The sequence below is a fragment of the Xyrauchen texanus genome, chromosome 18 (genome assembly GCF_025860055.1).
Source record: "Xyrauchen texanus isolate HMW12.3.18 chromosome 18, RBS_HiC_50CHRs, whole genome shotgun sequence".
Lineage (NCBI taxonomy): Eukaryota > Metazoa > Chordata > Actinopteri > Cypriniformes > Catostomidae > Xyrauchen > Xyrauchen texanus.
Window position 1 is genome coordinate 19,625,093 of NC_068293.1, and position 20,067 is coordinate 19,645,159.

A 20,067-nucleotide genomic window follows, 5' to 3' on the forward strand; every position below is an offset into this window, starting at 1 on the left:
TTCAAAACTACAATGGCAGACCGCAGGACTGTGTTAGTGCTGCTCAAGACTTGTAGTAATAAAGCAACCTCATCGTCCGTCCAGACAAAATTGCTTTTCGCCATCTTCATCGTTTTATTGTTTGTATTCACCGCTCTGTGGAAAAATGCTTATGTGCGCAGGCGCGTAGCCTACTGATACTTTACAAAGTGACATCGCTAACTACTGGCCTGGCATGCAGCGGGTTTAGTCGTTTTCACGGATCTATGTGAAATCGAATCTTTTCAAAAACGCTAAGGAAAAACTTTTCCGTTTTTAGTACAATTTCAGTAAAAAAAAATCAACAATTACAAGGTAAAGTAGTTCAAGCTTTCAAGAGAACAGTCTACGTTTAAAAAAATAAAAATAAAAATGTTTATATATATATTTATAAAAAAAGAGTAATCATCAAACTCTTTATGCAAGTTCTGTGACGTTCTGAAAAATGTTGTTACTAGAAAACTGACAGGACAAAATTAGAGCGCTCATGTTGCGATCATCGAAACTGTCTGCAATGCAAGTGGACGACACGTTGTTTTCAATGGGGACATTCTAGCTGCGAGCTAAAGATGTGTTGTCCAATGAATGTTGTGACTCCGCCCAATGACAGGTACAACTCTTCTTGAGAAACCTTTAAATCTGCGCTCTCTGCTCTCAAACCAGTTCATCTAGCTCTAAAAGCTAGACAGAAACATATTTACTCAGATTTGATCTCTTCCGCTAGCTGGACGGATAATCATGGATTTAATCTGAATCAATTTAGTCGACTAACAGGTAAAGCAGCCATTTGTGAAAAATCGAGAAATCTCACTGATTTTTTGTAAAAAAATAAATAATTAAATAATGTATTTTGTATTTGTGTAACTACGATTGAGTATGACTTCGAACAAATTGGTAAATGGTTAATTATGTTACATTAGTGTTACAAAAAAAAAAAAAAAGTTTAATTGTTACTAAGTAGGCTATGTTTTTAATATAGTTTTTCCAAGATTTATTTATATATATATATATATATATATATATATATATATATATATATATATATATATATATTCACGGGCGTAATTTTCTATGGACAGGGGACATGTCCCCCACTTTTCAAAATCCCGTTCGTGTCCCCCCACTTTCAAATTCGTTTGTTATTATTTTTTTAACCGCGCCGTCATCGCCACGGAGGAGCAGGACCGAGCAGAATACAGACATCCTGCCTGTCTCTGTCAGTGCGCGCGTCTGCGCTGCCTGTACGTGGACGCGCGCATTGACAGAGACAGGCAGGAACGTCTCGTGCACACTCTTAATAGTGTAACTGTAAGCGCACTGAAAGTTCTACTGAGCAGCCGGTATCGCAGTAGTCAGTCATGAAACGCCAGCAACAGGTTTTAATATCTTCATGGATGAAAAAAAGAAAGGAGATGTGAGTTGGTTGATTCAGTAAATTAGATCAGGTCAGGGTAATTTTTATTTTGTCTACACCTGTTGATACTAACATTGACTGAGCTAACGTTAACATACATTGTTGCTAGGTAACTTCAAACTGTTAGCTAAACATTTAATGTTGCCTAGCCCTAGAACATTCTGTGTACCATGAAAACGAGTCCACTTTAAACCGCAGCGTTTTCTGTCAGCAATGTATGACAAGCAGACTCTGGCTGCTAGTTTATTGTTATTCTCAACTCAACTCATTATACTCAGATGCAGAAATATTTTTTAAAGTCTTAATAATAAATGTTTTTCTAAACTTGAGCTATTGTTGTTCACTTACAATATTTGTTCATTTAAAATGTAAGTTAATTTTAAAAAAATATCTGCCGACATTCGCAATCCGCAAACTACGGAAGCGTATTGCATTCACTTGAGAAAAAAAAATGTACTCTGTTTTTCTGAATTAACGACTTAATTATCTCAGAATTACGAGATAATTTTTCATTAAAAAAAAATATTTTGTTCTGTTTTTCTGAATTAATGAGATCCCTCAAAATCCTGCCAGGAGCTCTATTTTAGCTGGATTGCATGGAAGTAAACATGTCCCGCCTTTCAGGTTTAATCCGGTTTTATTTTACTTTGAGTCGTCTGAGACTTGGATGCGCATGAATTTATAGAGATATATTTTAAACTTGGCCTTCAATACAAAGACATTTCTGTCTATGACATTTGTAATACTGTCATGGCTGAGACACGCTTTGATCTTCCAAAGGACACTAATCAAGCAATAGACTTGTACTTGCATTTAACACTAGAACTACCGGAATTCTAGAACTACTAGAATGGCCATAGCGGTCATTCTGACCGTTCATACTAGACTGTACCAAATGTCATGTCATATTTACATTCGAAACTTCTATTGAGGTTTTAGAATGAAGCTTCTAATGTCTGTCGTCATATTTTATGGCGTCATCACCCTAAAAATGTATTGAATAAAATAGAATGGATTAAATGGACGCCAAGCTGAACGCAGAATAGTCCTACATAATACGATCTTTTTTGTAATATATAATAGTGCTAGACTATATAAATACATAGGCCTATATATATGATATATTAGCTAGACTGCCCGGAAGGTGCGTGCCTCAGCTTTGTGTACAGCAAGTTTTTTCCACCACAGTGAAAATGGTTTTGAAAGTCTAAACGCCAACAAACATGGATTGAGGCGGAATATTTCGTTAGATAAAAACATGTTGTGAATTTTGGAAATTATTACATCTATCCTTTTTCAAAACATGTTGACTTTTGGACTTTACAACGCTCTGGAGTTATTGGAAATTGGAAACAATCCATATGTAGCCGCCACTGGAATCAAAATCCATGAATAAATGAATCTGTTATATTAATAATAAACACCAGGACACGAAATTTTAATTCTAATGAATGTGAAAATGTAATAGTTCATCGACAACCACAGAACTTGCTATTGTAGCTAATTACAGATACAAATTTGATTATTTATATTAAATTATTCTCCTAAAAGGGGCCCCTTTTTTGTTCAAGTGAGCCCACTTTTAGGAGAATTCGTTCATAATGATTTTATAGCATATTATTTTCATTATAGTTTTACAGCATGATATTTTTGCTCACAGTAAAACAAATATTGCTTTCTAAATCAGTTTTCCCACAGTTTATCGAATGTTCATATTCTTTATTAACCGCTTTGGCCATTTTGGGTTAGGCCTATATGTGTTTCATACATGTCTAAGGTTTTTACTATGCATTGAAATACACATTGGTGATGTTTTTATAAGCTATTGTATTGATTTGTTTTTATTTTACAAAGAGAATAATTTAATATAAATAATCAAATTTGTATCTGTAATTAATATAATAGCAAGTTCTGTGGTTGTCGATGAACTAATACATTTTCACATTAGCTCCCATAGAGCTCCTGGCAGGATTTTGAGGGATCTCATTAATTCAGAAAAACAGAACAAAATATTTTTTTAATGAAAAATGATCTCATAATTCTGAGATAATTAAGTCGTTAATTCAGAAAAACAGAGCAAAAACTTTTTTTCCATGAAAAATTATCTCGTAATTCTGAGATAATTAAGTCGTTAATTCAGAAAAACAGAGTAGATTTCTTTTCTCAAGTGAATGCAATACGCTTCCGTAGCAAACAGCCGCTGACTGTCCGACTGTAACAAGGTTGTGCTGTTTAGGATCCCGCCTCATGAGGAGAAATGAAAACAAATGAGCGCAGCACACAGAAATTATAGTTAGTATATGGAGAGATGGGATTGAATTGATAGATGGAGGACACTAAAAAATCTCTTTATATTAAAGTTAAATGTTTGTTTTTATGTTTGTGAGATTGTATTTCAATTTTGCATCTTGTGTAACAAATAATCTTGTGTACCTGCGGTTTGGTGGATGTGTCTCTGACTAATGTCAGATTAAACGGTTAGTTTGAAATAAAAGTTTGTTTTGTTAAAAATTTTTGACTTTATAAAATGATTCTCTCAAGTCTTGGCTATTAAACAATAAATAAGGTAAGACATATTTTTCTTATATATAGTTTAGTAGCCTATTATTCTTTTTGGCAAAATTTATCATTATAAACAACTTTATATCCATTTCCTGGATTTTGTATCGCCATAGTCCCTAAATGTATCCTATATGTAAATGGAGGAAATGGGATTCAAACAGAAAAAATTTTTCGATCGAGAACATCATTGTGTCCCCCCCACTTCTCAAACCAAAGTTACACCCTTGTATATATTGATATATTGATTATAGCAAGCTTCTAAAGCCCCTAAATGTAGGATATATATATATATATATGTACTTTTAGGAGCTTGCTATACTCAATATTTTTGTCATCCAAAATTTCTAATTTGGCTGAACCTATCAAACTACAAATTTTTGTCACATGAAAGTTTTGTCAATTAATTTGATTAAAGGTTATGTAAAGATATTGATCATTAAATATTTTTTTAAACATTAGCCTACTGAGTAGCGCCACATTTGATATTTGACGGGAATGAAAACGAGGCTGTGAGGAATAGTCCTAGATAGATTACAGTTTACAAAAATCGTGTTTTCTTGAGTTTTTGTACACAAAGTATACGATACTTTGTTTTTTTTTCTTTTTTTCCCCCGTCATCTGAACAACAAACTCCGATTTAAACAACAGCACAACACATTGAACAGACAGTAAGTCTGTCCCTCAGCCTCCTTTTCATTCCCTCACAAAAATTATATACGGCTCTGCAAATAAGGTATATTTTTATGTAAATAAGGTTAAAACTGATTAAAAAATAAAAAAATAAATCTGAGTCTAATTTTAGTGATCGCGCACACTCAACAAACGGTGAAAGGATGTAAACCCCGATAGCACACAGTCTATTTGATGTGTTTTTACATCTGTTAGACGGATTCTTTTAGGTTGTTTGCTCATCTGCAATACGTGTGTAAGACATTTCCTCTCAGATGTCAATAAGACATTCAGCAGATGTTTATGAGACATTTATGATATTAAAATGTTTGTAAATCTGATCCTTATGTTAGTTAGGATGTAATGATTTTCAGATATAAATATATAAAACCAACATCTCAACAGACATATGTGTGCTGCAATCTGGGAAAGAATAACTTTTTGTAATTTCTAAATCACATTCTTTCTCTCTTTCTCTCTCTCTCTCTCTCTCTCTCTCTCTCTCTCTCTCTTTCTCTCTCTCTCATAAGGAGTTGAGAGCAACAGCAGACAGGATGAGTTGGGGAGCACTATATGCCCAGCTGGGAGGGGTGAATAAACACTCTACCAGCTTGGGCAAGATCTGGCTGTCTGTCCTCTTCATCTTTCGCATTTGCATCCTTGTAATAGCTGCTGAGACAGTCTGGGGGGATGAGCAGTCTGACTTCATCTGTAACACACAACAGCCAGGCTGCAAAAACGTGTGTTACGACCACTTCTTTCCTGTGTCACACATCCGTTTATGGTGCTTGCAGCTCATCTTTGTGTCCACACCAGCTTTGATGGTGGCTATGCATGTGGCATATCGCAAGCACAATGTAAAGAAAAGCCTTATGGCCAACCATGGTGACACTGTTAAAGAGGATGACCTGGAGAGCCTGAAGAAGAGGCGTCTACACATCAGTGGCATGCTTTGGTGGACCTACACCTGTAGCCTGTTCTTCCGGCTCCTTTTTGAAGCAGGATTCATGTATGCCCTTTATTATGTCTATGATGGGTTTCAGATGAAACGCCTTGTGAAGTGTGATCAGTGGCCCTGTCCCAATAAAGTTGACTGCTTTATCTCACGGCCAACTGAGAAGACAGTCTTCACCATTTTCATGGTGGGATCTTCCGCCATCTGTATTGTGCTCAATGTGGCTGAGCTGGCCTATCTGATTGTGAAAGCATTGATGAGGTGCTCAGCCAGAGTCAAGGGGCAGCGCCCCTTTATACACCAAGATAAAATATCTTCAGAAAATGCACTCTTACAGAACCAGAAGAATGCGAGATTGCTGTCATCAGTTTCAGACTCCTCAAGCAATAAGACTGCATAACATCCAGTGACTTAATTCTACTAACATGGATGATAATAGGCTTGTAGAATTTTGACAGTGTTTAAAAGCATGTGCTTTATAGCTTGTGTTTATAGGAGAGAACACAAAGCATTTGCAAACTTTAGAGCAAGTGTCAGGCAATGTTCATTACGAAGATTCCTCCCCTAAGCCAAAGAATGATTGTGTTTTTTGCACAAGTTAGAAATGGCATTGCTAAGTTTTGTAGTTTAAAAAAAAGTTGTGTGTGTGTGTGTGTGTGTGTGTGTGTGTATGTGTGTCCTGTGAGAAATGTCCTGCAGTGACTCCTAGTGGTCACAACTACATAACAATCTTCAGAGATTTTGTCCTTTTTTAGGGCTAATTTACTAACATATTTTGTATTGTTAAACTTTTTCTCTTTTTTATATACTTGCATTATTTGTATTATTTCTTTACTTTTTGTATCATAACAATGAAAACAAAAGTTTTAGAACAGCAACATAATTTGTAGGCCTGGTGGTTTTCTCTAATCTGTTTATGCCTTTAATTGTGTTTGTATTGTGAATGGTTTAAATGTCTTCAACAACGGCCAGGCTTTGTTTAATTCTGGTGTTATCCATAAGGTTGTCCATTGCACTGACTCCTACCAGGGATTTCACATCAGATTACAACTGTGCCTTCTTTAATTGGGAACTTGCCTCTCTGTGGCCTTTAAATTACTTAGTCAGGAGAGAATGTTTAGGCCTACTAGTGGCACGAACTTTGACCTTACAGCTATGACATCTTGTTAGACAGTCTACCTGTTGACAGGTGAGAGAGCATGTTAACTGACAAAGTCACGCTTTGCCAACTGCCATTTTTTCATCATCTGAATTTTTACCTAGAGATGACGGTTATTGGGAGTTTAATATAACAAGCTTTTACCAATGCAATTTAAGTAATACAACACAAGCAAGAACGCTGTCCTGTATAACAAGTGAACACAATTTAATAGCTTGTTTCAGACAAAAATCAAGCAGTTAGTTTGTTTATTTCTTATTCGCCAGAAAACAATGAAGCCAACGCTGGTTTCAGACTAGAGGTGTTTTGTCTGTGAACAAATCATATATTTTTTTTTTAAAACAAATCTTTAAGGGGAACCAATCGTTTCCATTCACTTCCATTTTTTCCAGTTTTTTTTTAACTAATCAGTTTTTCAGTGAATAAATGACTCACTCATAACACAAAAGAGGCTCATTTGTCGCCACCTACTGGTGTAAATATCTAATCTCCAAAAATGAATCTGTGAATGAAATCCAAACAAATGATGAATCATAATCCCCACTACTATTTGGAATGCCACAAGTGATACAATTAGTGAATTATCCTATTGCTGTTGGGATGCTGCTAGTACAATCAGATTCGAGAACCAGAACTAACTGATGTACAATAATCACTAATAAAATTAATACAATGCTAATTCCAATCTCCACACTGTGGAACTTCCAAGAACATGCAACTCATTAGAAACTGAGAATAATGGTTGGTACTTTATGGTGAAATAAAGAATTTGCCTCCATCGCACACTGTTTTAAATCGTGCACTACTATATTTAAAGTTGGGGCGATGAGTTTAGCCCGGTTGACAGGGGCGTGGCGTGCGCTCTGACGGGCTGATGACTTTCTGAACGCTGCACTCATGCATGGCCACCCAATGTGACAGTAGCGATGGCTGGGAACGGGAGACAGCTGCGCTCCATGAGACCCCGTCTCCACATTTCATTTGCCACGAAAAACTAGGTTTCCTACGAGAGGTTGGCCTCGGGTCTATGTGTGAAGAACTTTTGTGAATGAATAAGTTGGCCGGACACTTTCAAAAGAGTTTGGTAAGCTGGCAAAGCTGCCAGGATTTGGGAACGGGGGGAGCGGGGAGGGCTCCTGCTACCTTGGGAGGTCTGTATGCTTTTCAACGCACTCAAATTGTGGCACCAGTGGCCGCTGGATATTGCTTTCTATAGATAAGTTTGGCAACTTCGGTCAAGGTATGCTTTAAGTCAGGTGTGCGAAATCTTTATAATTTTACATCAAAATAACTGATACCAAAATAATGAATGACTTTTTGCCAGCTGGTAGGCCAACAACTTTGACACAACAACAGTGGTTTCTGCCTATTAAGAGCTAACCTCATTTAGACACATTTCAAGAAACCCTCTGTTGTTAGAGGTGACAGGTATGATACATAATAAATGTGCCAGACGGACCTGATGGAGGTCTTCTGACACACTTTTGAGACATTGTTCAATTACTAACGTCAGTTAAACAAATCATCTTCTGCATTTCGAAATTAAATGGTTAGCTCAGAGACGCAATAAATTAGAGATCATTTGATCATTTTAAAACTAACAACTCTAATATTGATAATAAAATAATAACTAGTTCGGGGACCAAATTATTGAGTTTGTAAGGTATGATTTGTTAGACAGATTTTTTTTTTTTAATTAGTACTTATATTAAAAAAAGTTTTTTTTGAAAAAATGTTATGCTGTTATCTATGAAACTAGTGTAATATTTCAATAAATCTACATCTATTTAAGGAAAATAAATTAAACAGATGCCATTATTATTATTATTATAACGTAACTAGCTCTCTCTTTTTCAGGGTCATAGATTTGATATACAACCTTAGTCGATGGATTTGCCACCCTCAATACAACAACATTTTAGTAAGTAGAATGATGTTTTCTGCCAATTGTATATATGTTTTGATGTTGTCTGGGGATTTGTGTACTAGTTACAATGCTTTCATTCCTGCTCAGTGTAATTCAGTCTCACCATTTGTTTGTGCCTAATACGTGAAGGTATGAAAATAGTTGAAAATATGTTCATCAAAAATCTTTAGGTTATGTTTTGACACCTTTCTGGATCCATAACCATTTTTCAAAGCACTTATCATACTGGATGAATTTATGACAACAGTTTAATCACCAAATAATTATAAATGTATAGTTTATTGCAGATCATGAACTTTGTTTGAAAACTATAAAGTGGCCTGGCTTTTACAGTGCCCTTTATCCTTATTTGAATGCACGTTTCTTCTTGATGTCCTGAAATTGGGTCCATCATTGCCCTCCACACATCACTGTCCAGTCAAGGCTTTCAGCTGTTTTTGAACATTATAATGTCGATCTCAGCACATGCCTGTGGGGCAGTGAAGCGAACAGGTGAGAGAGAAAGAGACTGTGTGTGTGTATGAGTGTGGTGGAAAAAAAGTGTGTGTATGAGTGTATGCGTGTGTGTCAATGGTTGGAGTGAATGCGAGCCAGAGAGAGTTTGCTTACTCTGTGCATGCCAGGTTCATAGCAGCCAGTTAGAGAGTTAAATAGAGAGGGGTCACAAAATCATGACATTTATGTGAAAAGTCTTTTATGTGATTTACTGTGAAAAGTGGCTGTGTCTTTATTGATTCGGTCGATTTTCCTAAACGTCATTTGATAAACTGTGTCGGGGACTGGCGAGTGCTTCATCAGGGCTGACCATTCGGATCTTACGCAGAGCCGTGAAATGCTGTGTGAGTTCATGAGGGATGTGTATTATGTGTTAATAGATGTTACAGAAAATAGTCTGCTTGTTCTGTCAGCTTAAACTGTGTTTGTCATGCATTTAAATGTACCTTTACAATGCAGGCCTAGACAGACCGTACACTGTACTCATGTGTACGCTGTGTTTCGTTGTGAAGTTCCAAAGTGTCTTTGTGTAGACTGCAACATTAATATCGTTTTTCATCATATTTTGCATCATAACTACTTCACAATCCCTATCTTCCCCTCTCAACTCTTTCCTTCACCTGACTCTCTTGCTCTCACTCTACTCCTCATTCACTCTTCTCTGCAGACTGTACTTTCTCTCTAGGCTAGAAATCGTGAAGCATGGGTGACTGGAGCTTTCTTGGGCGGCTCTTGGAGAATGCACAGGAACACTCAACTGTGATCGGCAAAGTCTGGCTGACAGTACTCTTCATTTTTAGGATTCTGGTGTTGGGGACAGCAGCCGAGGAGGTCTGGGGGGACGAGCAGTCTGACTTCACCTGTAACACACAGCAGCCGGGCTGCGAGAACGTCTGTTACGACGAGGCCTTCCCCATCTCCCACATCCGCTTTTGGGTGCTCCAAATCATCTTTGTGTCCACGCCAACGCTCATTTACCTGGGCCATGTACTGCACATCGTTCGCATGGAGGAAAAGAGGAAAGAGCGCGAGGAGGAGCTTCGAAAGGCGAGCAGACTCCAGGAGGAGAAAGAACTCCTGTACAGAAATGGAGGTGGAGGGGATTCGGGAGGACGAGGTGGGGGCGGTGGCGGAAAAAAGGAAAAACCACCAATCAGAGATGAGCACGGGAAAATCCGTATCAGAGGTGCCTTGCTGCGCACCTATGTGTTCAACATAATTTTCAAGACGCTGTTTGAAGTGGGCTTTATTTTAGGTCAGTATTTCCTCTATGGTTTCCAGTTAAGGCCCTTGTATAAGTGCGCACGGTGGCCCTGCCCAAACACGGTGGACTGCTTCCTTTCCCGGCCCACAGAAAAAACCATCTTCATCATATTTATGCTTGTGGTGGCTTGCGTGTCCCTTTTGCTGAATTTGTTAGAAATCTATCACCTTGGATGGAAGAAAGTCAAACAGGGTATGACCAATGAGTTTGCCCTTGACCATGAGTTACTGCCCGATTCGGATGAAGCAGAGCCCGAGTCCATGATCACGTCTCCCAGAACTGCCCCTCCCACCCTCAGCTACCCGCCACACTACACGGAGGTGGCGGTGGGTGGCAGTCCCTTCCTGCAGCCTGTGTCGGCGCCCTCCACGGCAGAGTTCAAGATGGACCCTCTGCACGAGGAGTTGGTGGAGACCTCGGCTTTCTACATCAGCAACAACAACCATAGGCTGGCCGCTGAGCAGAACTGGGCCAATCTGGCCACTGAGCAGCAGACTCGGGAGATGAATGCTGCCTCCCTGTCGCCCTCCTCCTCCTCTCGTTCCTCTGATAATGGGCAGAAAGCCAAAGATGCTGCTCAACCCACCTGCACCCCCACCTCGACTGGTGACAGTTTGAGTGGTGGGGTAGAGGAGGGCCACGTCACCACTACAGTGGAGATGCACGAGCCACCCATCATTTTCACTGATGCTCGACGACTGAGCAGGGCTAGTAAAGCCAGCAGTGTAAGAGCAAGACCCAATGATCTAGCAGTGTAGTGGCCCTCTACCCCAACCCCAAAGCTCAGATTTACTTATATGCAAAAACACAACAAATACATTCTCACAAAGAGGAAATGAGAGGCAGATTGCTGGAACTTAAAAGTTATCCTGAAGATAATTCCATAGAAGATAATTTCATTCATAAATATTTCTGAGCCGTGCAATCAGTGAGTTGAGTCTGTGAGCAGTGTTAAATGGTCTCCTGCAGAACTGCTCTGAAGGGGTTCATTTTCAACTTTTCTGAATTATTTTGTGGTTATGAAGTCATTGAATGGAGTGACATACTTGATGCAGTTCTGGTGTACAGGCAAAGTAATTAGGCACCTTCGCTCCCTTTTTTAATACAGTCAGGTCAAGCATACAAGAAAACTAAGTTCAGATGGTCATTATGTCTACATGTATGTGATTTGTTGAAAAAAAAAATGTACGTGGAAATTAGTCATGAAACAATGACAAGGCCTTAATGTTCTGGAGCATAATATGTGTCAGGTTGTATGTACATTGCTCGGGAGAAAAGTAAAAAATTCAGCACAAATTCAGCACTTTCTCTTTGCCGTTGCAGATTGTCCTTTATTTAGTCATGTTTTCTGTGCCATCAATTCCATTTAGTAATAATTGTATCCAAGTTTTATTAATAGAATTTAAAAAATAAATAAAAATAACACAGACCAATTTGATGGAATTTTGAAATGAAAAATAGAATTTTAATCTTAAAAGTAGGCCAAAATGTTTTTTGTTTTGTTTTTTTATGATATGGGCTGCTAAATTATTGATAATTTAGTACACACCTTGGGTGTGAAAGAAAGGTATAATAATTTAATGGTCCATCACCAATTGTTCCTATGTATTAGCACTGACGAGACACAGGTTCATTAACCTGAAAGCTTTAGACACAACTCAGTGATTCACATTTTCAGAAACTGTATACATCTACATATTATCAGCTAATCATGCATTGATGGGGGAAGAAAACTGAGGATTAAGGAACAATTATGGACTACAGCAAGAATATTAAGAGGAAAAGTAAACACTTTAATGCTCTCTATGTTATGTCACTCTACACAGAAATGATAACATATTTTGAATGATAGAATTAGAAATGAGAAATAAAAATGATTCATCAGTAGTTGAAGGAGCTAGTTCAAGTTGATAAATTCCTAAATGCCGATCTTTTACTGTTCTCTGTTAATTTATTCCAGAATCTGTCTCATCGTTTCCTCACACTAGAGAAATTCTAAATGTTGGGTAAGAACCCACAGTAAAACGCACATTGCCTCACAAATGTGACAAACCTCAATGCTTCACTATAAATTTATTATACAAACAGAGGATCAGGTCAACCATACATTTGAAATGAAAATATTACAAACAATATCAAATTTGGAGGCATATGACAGTGAAAAATTTTGATAACTGAGTTTCAATTAATGAATATTTTGTGTATTCTCTGGACCATGTTTCTTTTTTCCCCATTTCCATTCTTTACTCTTTCTTTTTTTCAATCCAATGATCTGAAGTTCACCTCTTGCTCCTGTATTACATTTGAGAGTTTTGATTTACATCCATGTCCTGTTTTGCCATCAGAAAAACATGATAATTGTTTGATGTAGATGGTCAATCTGATGGGGGAGGGGGAGGGGGGTTGCGGGGAGTGGTACTAACTCTCATTACATGTGACATTTGAAATCCTTATTGCTTTTATTTTTAAAAATTTGTACAAAAATTAAGGAATTGGTTGAGAATGAGTACAAAAACATTTATCAGGAACCTTGCTTTTCTGTAGTCAGTTCATGGTTGCCAGAAAGTAGTTATTTAAAAACGGACATACAGAGATGCTGATATGAAGTTCCACATTTCTCTTTTTTGTCCAGTTTCAGGTTACTGTGAGGCCCTCATTGTCACTGACTACTACTGCTGTTATAAGCTAGGACATGCACAGCCTTTGCCATAGTGTTAATAAAGACAGGACATCCATAAAAAACATCCCAAATTAACTTCTTTCCTTTGGACCCTTTGAAACAAAATGTACTTTTCTTTTCTTGTTAGGTGCATGCTTTGTAATTCAATTAAAGAGACTGTTAAAGGCAGTCCTAAATTAGAACCATTGCCTCATCATACAGAGACTGTGCAGGTTTTGGCTCGTGACAGTATTAATTTTGCTTTAATCAGATCACACTATTTACAGATGTATTTTATTTAATTTCTGTTGTTTTAATGTATCCAAAACAAAAGTGTTATTTTGTCATTTTTGGTTCTGAAAGTTTACATTTTAGTTAATAGTTGAAGATTTGCACATTTAGGCAAAATACACTGTTCAATAATTCTTACATTGATAGAAAGGAGGAAATATATTTTGATCCTTAAAGGAAAATGTCTTAATGGTAAAACTTGTTGTGTTAATGGCAGTATTATTCCACTTAAATAACATCAAATGTAATTTATAAAAACAGCACTTGTAGAGTATAAGAAATATACACGTTTCCCATGTTTTATTTTAGGACTGTTGTGGTGGCCTGAAAGGACTGCAGGAAATTTGAACTTTATGGATTGTAACATTTCATTAATTCTGAATTTTAATTGGCCAGCCAGCTCTTTCCTATATCAATCCGTTTGTAGTGTGCTTAGTTGCAGCCCATTATTCTCAGATAACACTCATTTCTTGAACTTCTTGAACTGATTATCTCAAGCAGAGCTGATTATTCTGACCAATCAGGGAAATGAACCACCTACATATGCTCAGAACAGCAGCCTGTTTAAATGCTGTCTCAAGAGAAGTGCCTTGTGTATTAAATTGTATAAGAACAAGTTGATGTAAATGTTCATTTACCTCAAATGTTTACAAAGCTGTTACTAAATAAACTTTTTGTACCATAAATGCACTCTGTCTTGTTTCATTTTAATTTTTTAAGGTTCGGTTGTAATTAAATGATTTTATAATTTTTGAGCACCCCTGATTTACATATTTAACTCTAATTAAGCTATAACTGTAACTGTTTAAAAGTTAATAACGCTTTATGATTTAATGGTATAGTTCACTCAAAAAAGAAAATTCAGTAATTATTTACTCACCCTTATGTTGTTCCAAGCCCGTATGACTTTCTTTTTTACGTTTAACAAAAAGGAGCTTTTAGGCAGAACGTTAGCATCACCATTCACTTTTTTTATAGGGAAAAAAAGAAAGATGTAATGATAGTGTTTGGTAACTGAAGCTTATTTTCTGCCTAATATTTCATTTTATGCTCCACAGAAGAAAGAACATCATATGGGTTTTGAACAACATGAGGGTAAGTAATTGATGACAGAATTGTTATTTTTGGGTGAACACTTTATGCTCAACATGACTATTTCCAACTGGTGATCAAGGCCAGAGGTGCTTATCAAGAACACCATCATAATAAGCCAAAATTTGCAGGATGCTTTAATACATCCAACATACTCATTGACCTATGACCTTCAAGCTTATCAGTCTCCCACTCCAGATTCCAAGAGGGGATGTGAGAATGAGACTGCATGATGAGGGAGACAGAAATGACACATCACCTCTATAATCCACACAGTCCTTCTAACACAGTTCACATTTATAAATCAGAAAGGAAATCCATCTGGAAGATCTCCTGCAAAAGCAGTTTGCTCCACACAATCCCAAGAATGGTATACAACCATAACATGTGCTGAAAGTTTGTACGTACATTGTTCTTCTCTGGGGATCACATAAACAGCGTAAGAAGTAGTTAACTACAAGCAGCAATGCATTGCAATGCAACTACATTTCCAGCAGAATTGAGAGTAGCTCCCCTTTTTTTCTTATTGTTTTTTAAGTGCCAATTTAAAGGTGCACTCAGTAATTTTTTCCTCATACATTTATTTTACTGCTATAGAAATTAATTGTAATTTTGAAACATAGTGTATGTATACAATCATGACCACTCACATGCGATGAAGACTCCAGTTATATCAGTAACCTTATAAAAAGTTGTTTTATTCTACATGGAGAGGAGGCCTCATGGGGGCTGCCATGTTAGAATCACATGACCAGCTGAATACTATTTGCTTAATCTCAGTAACCACCCTGTTACTGGACACTTTCACTCATGGATTAAATAAATCATGGCTGACTGTCATTAGTGAATTTCTACAATGGCATTGGTAACTAAAAACCATTCTGCTTAAATTATGCTGCTGTCCAAGTTTAAGACATAATACAAAATAAAAAAGAGTGCAACTTTTAAGCTTCACTATTAAATAATATGTTTTGTTTAAAATTAGCAGTCCATTATTGAGTGAGTACAAAAAAGTCCTTGTCTTACCCCGATTCACTATGGTAAGCCTACTATATTTATTTATATTTAGAGATGTCAGGTTAGATTTAGCTCGAAATCGCAGGCTTACGTCACCCACCCCTGTGTGTTTACATGTCATGTCGGGAAGCACATCAATTAAGGACTGCCTACTGTGTCACGTGTAGCGGCTGGAGAAATGTTGTTCAGTCAGTCGCACTTCAGGACAGCAGAGGGAGGTCAGCAGTCTCTGGATGGATGATTAATTGTAAAGTGTTTGCCGAAGTTGTTAAGTAAGAAAAAATGTACGATGGACTGTTGAATTATTAAAAAATAATGCACACCCCGAGGTGGTAATGTGGTCACGATGCGCAGCGGAGTCAATTATTTTGCTTATACTACTGTTACCACACCTCAGGACATTGTTCAGTGTTTTATCTCAAGACATTTTCTGGTTTTCATCCCTATAATGCCCTTGAGAGTAAAAACTACATTCTTCTGCCACAGATTCAGCGTTTAGTTTTGATACAGCCCAAGCCTTTGTAACTAGTGTGAAAACGTCACTTTATAACTAGCAACGAAGGCTTTCGCTACTGTTAAGTTGCTCAACAAGTAAAGAACATTGCTGCAGTTTGTAGTTTCCATAAGTGTGTGTGTGTGTCATTGTTGTCTCATTTCTTTAACCCTAGTCACAGAAATGCACAAGCTGTTGTCACGACCCATTGCCCTTTTAGTAAAGTCCAAGTAACCTTAAACCTGAGATTCATCCAGAAGAGCAGTGCCAAAACACAACTAACCAGGGGCGTAGCCAGAACGTTTTTTCAGGGGTGGCCAGGTAAGACCCAGTGATTTTATTGGGGTGGCCAAAACAAATTCACTACTGACTGTGACATGTTGTACCAAAAGCAAATTCTTCAGAATTTATAGCTCACAAATGTACACAAGGAATTTAAAGTTATAATTTTTTTTCCAATGCCATACAAAAGAAGGAAAAAATGTATTGGTTGCATATCTAAAAAATAGGGCTGTCGATTTAATGCGTTAATTCAGTGCGATTAATTTGACTAAAAATAACGCGTTAAAAAGATTAATGCCATTAATTGCAATGCCACCGGACTGTAATATGGAAGATTCCTGAGAAATGCAAGCTTGTAGTACCAACTGTTTACTCCAGAGGGCAGTAAGTGAAACTTCAGCTGCGTGGCAATGCGCAGTTTATACAGTGAAGAATAACACCCTTGAGCAGCAGAACAACACAAACATGTGTTACGTTCTTGCGTTCAAAACACTTGATGGAGTGCAAATTCGAACTAAGGGATCTCAAGATGTGTTTAAAGATTGAGTATTAAACTATTTAACTTGACACAGTCTTAAATAATGCCTAAACTATAGACTCTGCTAACTAAATTCAGCTGACACGATACACGTGTTAATGGACTATGATAATGGCCTACTCGAACAACACATTGTTTCCTAGAGCTGGCAGAAAATACTCAAAACAGACACAAGTAGTGTATCTATCAACCACAAATAATATAATATTGAGCAGCAGCTGTCGGAGTTGCACTGGAGTGACATCACCTCCCCTCTACGAATGATTGGCTAGAGGAGGAGCTGTTGATCAAGAACTAGTGGACCAATTGGGATGCGAAATGCCCCCTGATTTACATGAAACTCTACAAGTTTTAGAAAACTATGCGCAGAACTTGGAAACAAAAGCAAAGAAAATACAACGTAAGCCTACCAAAAAAAGAAATAAAAATGAAAATAGTCAGAGAGCACAAAAAAAAAATAATATAACCAAGGAAATCATGATTTTGTTTGCAATTCTGATGACTTTGCTTGAATTTTTGAATTTTTTTGTTGTTGTTGTTTTTGCAGCACATTTTAAATTTGTTTATATATTTTTGATTTGTATTTGTTATTTTTTGATCTGTGCTTATTATTTTGATCTGCACTTTTCATTTACTTTCGCTCTTATTTTTTTAATCTATGCTTATTTTTTTGATTCACGCTTATTATTTTTGGATCCATGACCACAATACATTTGGTGCTGGAGTGAATGAGCTTTTGAGAGTTTTGGCCAGATAAGACGAAACCTCCAAGAACTTCTTCAGCTCTTTCCTCAGAAGACATACAGCAGGTCACACAGAGTGAGTTTGGAGACATGATAAGACTGAAAAGATTAATGGAAGTGATATGACATCACACCTCTACACACAGAGGTTTATGGAGGTTTATTTGTAGGCAGTTCACAGCTGTTCAGCCAGAATAGCACAGACTGTTGCGTCATAGAGCGGCGAAAAAAAGTCACCTGTCTGTCAGTGTTGTCAAAAGTGCTTTGCACAACAGGGGTGGCCAGAGGGGTGGCCAAGCTTCAATTAGGGGTGGCACTGGCCACCCATGGCCACCACTTAGCTACGCTCCTGCAACTGACATAAACAGTTACTTGCAATTTTAGGTTTTAACCACAGATGTCTATAGACAGCCCAAAATGTTGTAGTGCAGTTTTAATGGAATTTGAATAATTAACATGTTGTGTAACTACACTTCTGTGAAATCATCTTGCTGATTAGCACTTGCTTCTGTTTCACACATCAAAACTAAATTCAGAGCAGAAACACTTCTTAAAGACATTTAATGGGAGAGAGGGTTAGAAGGGAATGTTAGAATGATATTATATTTTAAGCACAATGCAATTAACATTAAAGTTTATTGCTTCAGTCGCTGACTGGAGTCTTCATATCATGTGAGAATACTATTTGAAATGTAAAATGTTTGTGGAAAAAGTGTAAAAACAAAGCACATCTTTAATGCACTTTAAACACCCAAATAGATCAATGGTAGTTTTGTGGCTTTTATTCCATGTCTATTACCCAAATAGAGCAATGGTGTACTTCTTAAAGTTGACAACATTTTCTTTTAGCAGAAATAGGATATATCTTTAGGGAAAATGGACCAAAAAAAAAAAAGAAAGAAAAAAAAAAAATGTACCACACATATATATTTTTAAACCCTTTGAAATGTCCCACCCAAAGTTCCTGTTTCAATGGGAGAAAAGCCAAAACAGGAAAGACAACTGGGCTCAACAAGTGATAAAATTCTGATTAAAGTCTTTAAATTCTGAGGAGCTTGTAGCTTAGCTGTATTTTCAAAACAGTTTCCCCAAGACTGCAGTGCACACAAATAACAACAATAACATGTGTATATATATATATATATATATATATATATATATATATATATATATATATATAAAATCCTAATCCTAATTAAGAAACTCAGTAATACCTGCCTTGTTGTTGGGTTTATGTAAGTAGGAGCTGAAATCTCCAGTTTTGTCAGGCGGTTAGGTTCAAATAAATCTGTATGGTCCTTGGCCATTTCACATTTAATACTAGCAAAAATGACAGGAGTGCATAAAACTAAGAGGGTTTTGGCTTGGTTTAATAGGGTCAGAAGTAATCCTGGATCGAAGGCACCTGGTCCAAAAGTGGGATAAGAATGTGTGCCAGTCTGTTCCCAGAGCATAAGAGGAGTGATGGAAGTTCATAAGGATCATTACTATGGGAAACATGATGAATAACTTGATCTGTTATTTGTTGAAAATCTGGGCATGCAAAATACACATTAAAGGTTCACCCAAAACTAAAAAATTCAATCATTTAAATTTTTAGATGAACTTTATCCCTTGAAGCACTAAATTCACATTCACCAAAAAACTATTAAATGAAGTTCCTAAACGTAAATTTGGGAGGAGTGAGTCCATCTAATCATTCAATTAACAGACAGAGTATATAAGCAGCCTTTTACCTCTCTTCTGTCTCAGCCGTTTCCAGCAACCCTCCACCTCCCCAACTCCACCTTTAACCTAGGCATCTTGCCCCACTTAATCATCTCCTATTAATAGTCCCGGGGGGATACTTCAGAGCCCGAGATGAAGCTGCTTCATCGTGCCCTTCCTCAGTGGACAGCAAGCCAAATAAGTTTAACCTTAATAGCTTAAAGATCATATGGGCAAATTAACTTGTGAATTTCAGATCAGATCAAATAAAGATCCTGTGAGAATACATTAATTTGTCTTCACACACTCAGCCATACATTTTCATAGAGAGAAAATCTTAATGGTCCTGAACAGAATCTATGTCAAAGGGGCTACAGTGAAAGCAGGGGATGTTGAAGGGAGGTGGATCCCAACACTACCAGGTAAAACAATAACAACTTATCTGACAAATATCTGACAGTGAGTTCAAGTTCATAGACCTCACATTGGCATCTTTAATTCTCACCACACTGATTCATCTGAACTGACACTTATTACATTTAATCAACATGTGCTGTGTGTGGGAACAGCCACATACATATAGCAGTTGAAGCAGCACCATTGGCTGTTTCTTGTGCTCCGTGGCTAGTTATCTGTGAGAGGACAAGTGTGTTGGGTTATTTTGGGGACAAAGGATTAGAGAGACAATGTCAATTTCAAACAGGCAAACTTCCTGCCAAGGTTACAATGAACACAGAATTAATTTTAAGTGTTGTTTAAAAACTAATAAATACATATACATA

General features: G+C 37.1%; 2 protein-coding genes across 5 annotated transcripts; both read left to right on the top strand.

Annotated features, from left to right (window-relative positions):
* The first annotated feature begins 698 nt into the window (after positions 1 to 698).
* LOC127659121 (gap junction beta-2 protein-like) lies at positions 699 to 7,208 on the top strand. Its single transcript, XM_052148780.1, has 2 exons — positions 699 to 792; positions 5,194 to 7,208. The coding sequence occupies exon 2, from the start codon at positions 5,218 to 5,220 to the stop codon at positions 6,016 to 6,018; it is 801 nt and encodes a 266-aa protein (XP_052004740.1). The 5' UTR covers positions 699 to 792; positions 5,194 to 5,217; the 3' UTR covers positions 6,019 to 7,208.
* Positions 7,209 to 7,654: 446 nt separating this feature from the next.
* LOC127659075 (gap junction alpha-3 protein-like) lies at positions 7,655 to 12,847 on the top strand. Of its 4 annotated transcripts, none has more exons than XM_052148708.1 (3): positions 7,655 to 8,033; positions 8,635 to 8,698; positions 9,867 to 12,847. In XM_052148708.1, the coding sequence occupies exon 3, from the start codon at positions 9,902 to 9,904 to the stop codon at positions 11,219 to 11,221; it is 1,320 nt and encodes a 439-aa protein (XP_052004668.1). In that variant the 5' UTR covers positions 7,655 to 8,033; positions 8,635 to 8,698; positions 9,867 to 9,901; the 3' UTR covers positions 11,222 to 12,847. The 4 variants fall into 4 exon arrangements, with proteins under 4 accessions (XP_052004668.1, XP_052004667.1, XP_052004669.1 ...); XM_052148707.1 differs by having other exon boundaries at positions 7,655 to 8,017; XM_052148709.1 differs by having other exon boundaries at positions 7,655 to 7,861.
* Positions 12,848 to 20,067: the final 7,220 nt, after the last annotated feature.